The sequence below is a fragment of the Nomascus leucogenys genome, chromosome 3 (assembly GCF_006542625.1).
Source record: "Nomascus leucogenys isolate Asia chromosome 3, Asia_NLE_v1, whole genome shotgun sequence".
NCBI classification, from domain to species: Eukaryota; Metazoa; Chordata; class Mammalia; order Primates; family Hylobatidae; genus Nomascus; species Nomascus leucogenys.
The window spans coordinates 145,830,705-145,836,704 of record NC_044383.1 but is presented as its reverse complement, the minus strand read 5'-3'; the positions used below and the strand labels follow the sequence as shown (position 1 = coordinate 145,836,704).

General features: G+C 36.4%; 1 protein-coding gene across 2 annotated transcripts in view; it reads right to left on the bottom strand.

Annotated features, from left to right (window-relative positions):
- WTAP (WT1 associated protein) overlaps window positions 1-6,000 on the bottom strand; it is a 30,642-nt gene continuing 24,642 nt past the window's right edge. For both annotated transcript variants that reach the window (XM_030809922.1, XM_030809923.1), the window contains exons 7-8: window positions 2,733-2,887; window positions 1-1,290 (exon numbers count right to left, since the gene is read on the bottom strand). In XM_030809922.1, coding sequence (XP_030665782.1) covers window positions 707-1,290; window positions 2,733-2,887 — 739 coding nt within the window. In that variant the 3' untranslated portion in view covers window positions 1-706. The remainder of the gene's footprint in view (window positions 1,291-2,732; window positions 2,888-6,000) is intronic.

Sequence of the window (6,000 nt, the reverse complement as noted above, 5' to 3'; positions counted from 1 at the left end):
TTAAGGAGTTACAATAAAAATCTTTATTTAGGTTTGGTCAGTACAGGTAAGATATACTGGAGTCACAGAGCAATATGCATTAACAGGATACAACAGTTCATAAAAACTGAGTAACTATGCACACAAATTTCTTAAACAGTCACCTAAAGAGAAAATGCACAGATGTATGGTGGAAAAAACTGTATCTAACACTGAAACTACTACAGGACTCCATCAATGAGTCCAACTTTTAGTGATAAAAACTACTGTACTGGGCAAACTTGGCAGTCATAAACCCACATCTACTCTAACAAGTCTGAATGGTGCATAAGTACAGTAACAGCATGAGTAAGAATGCCCTTACACAGCACAGATTCTACACAGACATAGATTTATACAGACGTCATTGTGTTATATTTTAAGGAAAAATTTCCATTTACAATTTCACATTAACTCATATAAAAATAACTTGACCCTACACAAAATGTCCTTTTAGCAACATTCAAAGTAATTAACTGTTACAATTTCCAAAGTGGCAGAGGTATTGAAGCAAAAAACAAAACAAAACAAAACAAAAAAAACCCAGAAAAAAACAAAGAGAAAAAACGAAAAAAAACAAAACATACACCCACAAAAAGGCAAATTGTGACAAAAGTATGCATTAATTTTCTGGACAGTATCCTCTCCCAAATTAAATGACACTGTATAAAAATTTGCTGAAAAAATATTACAAAACTGAACCCTGTACATTTACACTTGAGTCCAAGCCATTCTGAACGTGGCGGGAACCCACAGTTCGGTTACCTTTCCCACTCACTGCTTTCTCCTCTTGAGGGTCATGATTGGAGTCTGTGTCATTTGATTGGTGTGTGAGAGAGTTTTCACTGCCCGTGGGAGAGTCTACACTTTCATACCCCGCACTGAGTTGATTTACGTAACCACTACCTCCTCTGCCAGTTCTCTCCTCTGAGCTGTTGGAGGACTTATTACCATTCCCTGGAGAAGAAGGAAAGTCATCTTCGGTTGTGTTGCCCTCCCTGTGAAATCCAGACCCAGACGTCCTCTGGCGGGAGGAGCTACCATTACTTGGTCCGTTTGTCAGACGACTGCAGTCTTTACTTGTGGCCTCTGACTGTTCTATAGGTTCAGAAGCTGTAGTCCTGCTGGTACTTGGGGCAGAGGCCTGAGACTGCTGCTGCTGGTACTGAGCCAACTGCTGGCGTGTCTCCTTCAGCTGCTGCTGCAGAACTAGAATGGTACTCTGCATACCCTCTACTTCTTCATCAAGCTGGATGATGAAGTCATTCAATTCTGTGCAAAGGAGAGTCAGACCAACTTTAATATCGCTTACAACATTAAAAAATGTTTCTTTAGTGCCTGCTGCAAAGCAAGGGAGTCAATAAATGCTTAAGTAAACAAATACAATTCTAAAATCACACTACATTTAAAAATTTTGCTTAGAATCTTAAAATATGACTGAGTTTGTTTTGGGGGAAGTCAGACACTTAATATACAGTTGGCCCTCCACATGCAACCATGAATTCAACCAACTGTAGAAGGAAAATATTCAAGGAAGAAAAAACTGGGTCTATACTGAACATGTACAGATTTTTTTTTTCTTGTCATTATCCCCCAAACAATACAGTAAAATAACTATTTTCATAGCATTTATATTGTATTAGGTACTGTTAAGTAATCTAGAGATGGCTCAAAGGGGAAGATGTACATAGGTTTATATGTAAATATGACATCATTTTATATGAGGGGCTTACTGTGGGAGGTCCTGACACCAATCCACCATGGATACCGAGGGCGACTGTATTAAGCAACCAAGTTAAAATTGTTTTGATCCATCTTGCCATATGCCTGATTACAGCCCCAAAGTTTGACTCACATTTACTTATGGGCCCACTATGGCCAATCCCCTTATTCCTGACCCAGTGCCTTAGTTCCATAGCAGGTCTGATCCTTAAGGACAGTGTGGTCCTCTATAACACTCCAAAGAGGCCCATGTTCTCAACCAAGGACTGTTACATATATAAGGACAAAAGTCACAGGAAATAATTCCTGAAGATTTTGAAAAGGTAGGTAGTTCAGAAGAAATTACTTGGTTACTGATCATCTTTGCAATTAACCAGACACTAATTTTCAATTTAAAATTTCAAAGAATTTGGATATTTTCCTTATTAATAATGCACCTTACAAAGAAGAGAAACAGGGATGCAGCTACACTTGCACTAAAAAGGATGGAGGCTGACAAGTTTTGTTTATCTCAGCAAATTTAAAGATTAAATCTCTTATTCACTAATAAAACCTTCACAGATACAATCAACTATATTACTTTCAGATCGCTGAAAACTACCAATGTTTCTAAAATTTACGCTTAACGAGAAATGCTTAAAAAGATATTCTCTCTTTCAAACAATGAATACAAATTTGTCCATCTTGTTAAGTAATACAACACCCTTTTATCTTTTACCAAATCCTACCCCCGACTAAAAACAAAAATGAAGAAATTTTGAACAATAAAGAATTAGGAGGGTGGGGATAAACATACTAAAATTATATGGCTTTGTTTGCGGACTCAACTAAAAATGCTTCATTCACAATAATATACAATCATAGAGCAGAGGTTAACAATGTACAGAATCTAACCTATAATATTCATGACTGGCAGTTTTAAAAAGCCAATGCAAAGTTAAGAGAACTTTTCAAAAAAAAAAAAAAAAAAGAAAAGAGAAAAAACCCCTTACCATCCTGACTGCTTTTAAGCTCCTCACTGTATTTCTTCTGTAAAGCCAACTCTGCTTCAAGTTGTGCAATACGTCCCTGGGACAGCTGCCTTCCAAGCTCTTGATTCTCCTGGATAAGCATTCGACACTTCGCCATTAACTTTTTCCCTGTTTGGCTGCAAAGGAAAGAGCCATCCATCACAAAATGAAGACAAAACTCTCTGTCTTTGCTTACAATTATTACAGTGATAGATGTAACACATACAAGCATAACTCTATCACAGCAGATGCTTCCCCATAATTACCATCTTCTTTACTGGGACACATCCATCTTCTGCATTTCAGTATTTTGCCAACACAGCAGCAAAAATAAACCCTAAACAAAAAGTGCCCAAACAGCTACACCTTGTTTCTATTACATCAATAATCAATTCTGAAATCCATCTATTTTCATCTCAAATTATCACTTGAAATGGAAACAGAGCCAGTTAATTAACACACACCTTGGCTATACCAGTATTATTACACTAAGGAATCTTGCACTTTATCAGAAAAGTTCTTGAAAAGGTACATGCAACATCAATCACAAATACTTCTCTATGAAAATCAGTACCTACAAATAAAAATGAATGAGAGTATTCTTGCTAGAAAAACATTTAATAAGGATTTTCCTTAACAGGAAGTCCTCCAGCATGGGCAACATAGTGAGACCCCAACTCTACAAAATTTTTTTTAAAAAGTAGCCAGGCACACATGCTTGTAGTGCCAGCCTCTGGAAAGGCTGAGGTGAGAGGACTGCTTAAGCCCAAGTGGTTGACGCTGTGACCATGCCACTGCATTCCAGCTTGGGAAACAGGGACCCTGCCTCAAAAAAGAGGAGAGAGGGAAGTTTTCTGGTACATCCATCTTCCATAACTCTCAAGAATATATTATATTAATTGAGGCACATTCAGCAATTAAGGTTTTTTTTTTTTTTTTTAAAGACTTAAGACTATTAACAGAAAAGATCATCCTTTTGACACAAAAATAAGACCAGTGGTCACGTATCACAATTCAAACATGCAAATATGTGCCAATCTAGGAGTGTCACACTTTCCACAAATTAGTTTCCAAATGCTAGTGCAACATACTATAGAACCTATGTGCATATACATAGCAATTGCAAGTATGTAATGAAAAGCTCAAATGTTTCCCAATAAAATTTTACTGCTTTTCTTTAGCCTCAGCAATAAAAGGAGAAATTATTTGCTTGTTTTTGTAATTATTTATGAAGACAAAAAAGAAAAAAAAAGAAATGATCACTTTTAAAGGGATCTAAGTAAATAATTGTGATATTTACCTTTGAGACTTGGATAAAGACAGTGTGACATTCTTGTCCTTGGGGTAAGTCCAGGATGACCTTATTGGTTAAAACATTTTTTAAATTCTAGTCTTTCCTTCTTCTAGTGAGGCTTTCACTTGCCTGATACACTACTTCAGTATGCCTTATAACTTTAAAAATGAGAGCATTTTGTAAATAATTATCAGTCTTTGAAGTGTTGCATGGTTCTTTCACCTACAGCATATTTTTTTTTTGAGATGGGGGTCTCACTGTATTGCCCAGGCTGGAGTGCAGTGGCGTGATCTCAGCTCACTGGAGGCTTGATGTCCTCAGGCTCAGGTGATCCTCCCACCTCAGCCTCTGGAGTAGCTGGGACTATAGGTGTGCATGAGCACCCCCAGCTAATTTTGGATTTTTAGTAGAGATGGGGTTTCGCCATGTTGCCCAGGCTGGTCTCAAACTCCTAAGCTCAAGTGACCTGCCTACCTCAGCCTTCCAAAGTGTTGGGATTACAGGCATGAGCCACTGTGCCTGGCTGCAAGTTTTCTAACCTAATGTAATTCAAGGAAAAGTTTGTAATTAAGCTTTCTTCCAGAAAAGAGTTCAACCTGGGTTACTACTGCTCAGAGGAGCCCAAGGGTGAAAGCCACCAGTGAGCATGTGGTAAAGGCTTTATTCTTTGATATGATAACTTTATTAGCTGGTATTCTTGTTCACTGCTACTGTAGCTCCAGATTTCCACCATTTTCCATGAGCACTCTCAGGCGTTAGCCTCCACTGAACATCCACTTAGAAATTAAACAGTGGGAAAATAAGAGATATGCAAGATTGTTAAAAACAATGGAATTCCTTCCACTTTACTGCCTATGCTCTCAAAACTGTCTTCTTGCAAAGTATATATTTCATTGGTGTTTACAACTAACCTTCTTACTATATGAATTTTAAAGAGTAGAAAAAGACAACTGTAGGATACATTAATTTGTGACCTGACTTAACACCATATAAAAATGTCACAAATTCTAAAGCAAAAAAGGTTTCGTTTAAAAAGTCATACCTTTTAATAAATAAATGTCTGAGCTAAGATAGTCATATCACGTTTAAAACTAGTGATTAGTAAAATAAATTTTAACAAAACCACAGTTTTGAAAAATAATTTAATTACAAGTAATTGTTTTTGAAATAATTTTTTTAAATTACAAACAAAAAAATCAACCCATTCCTAAAATCGATTAACCCACAAACATAATAGAAAGCACTTTGAAAGATATACCTCTAAACACTCTAAAATGTGTGCATTCTCACATGAATGAAATATTTTAACTGAACTGGACAGGTTATTTCTGGGAATCTTTCTTCCTCAAAATTAAAACAGAAAAACAGTAAAGCAAAGACACACACACGCGCGTGCGCGTGCACGCAACCCAAAGCAAAACCCATTCCACTACTGGAAATATTCCAGACAAGGGATTGCCTGAGCCATTATTTGTTTCAAATTAGTGATGTAGTTATAGTACCTGATATACTCTGGCTTACAGCCAATTTTATAGAAAAAAATTCCATTTATAAGTGATTCAAATTATGATTCCTTAATATAACAGAAATACACTATGTAACCATTAAAAATGTAGTTGTCTAGATACACTAAAAAACGGAAAAATGCCAGAGACCAAGTAAAAAAAAACAAGGTGCAACTCATCTGTGTTTATGGTATGATCACATTTGTTTAAAACAATATACATAAAATGACTGTATATGCATAGAAATTATCTTGATGATACCCAAGAAAAAGTAATAGCAGTTACTGCTCTTGGAGAACAGAATGAGGATGTCAAGGTCACATCTGGGAGTGACACTCACTTTTCATCTCCCCCTTTCTCTACAGTATTTCAATTTTATACACAAGCATGTATTATCTTATTAAAAGAGAAAATTTTAACAATGACAAGAAAAAACCCACAGAACTCATGA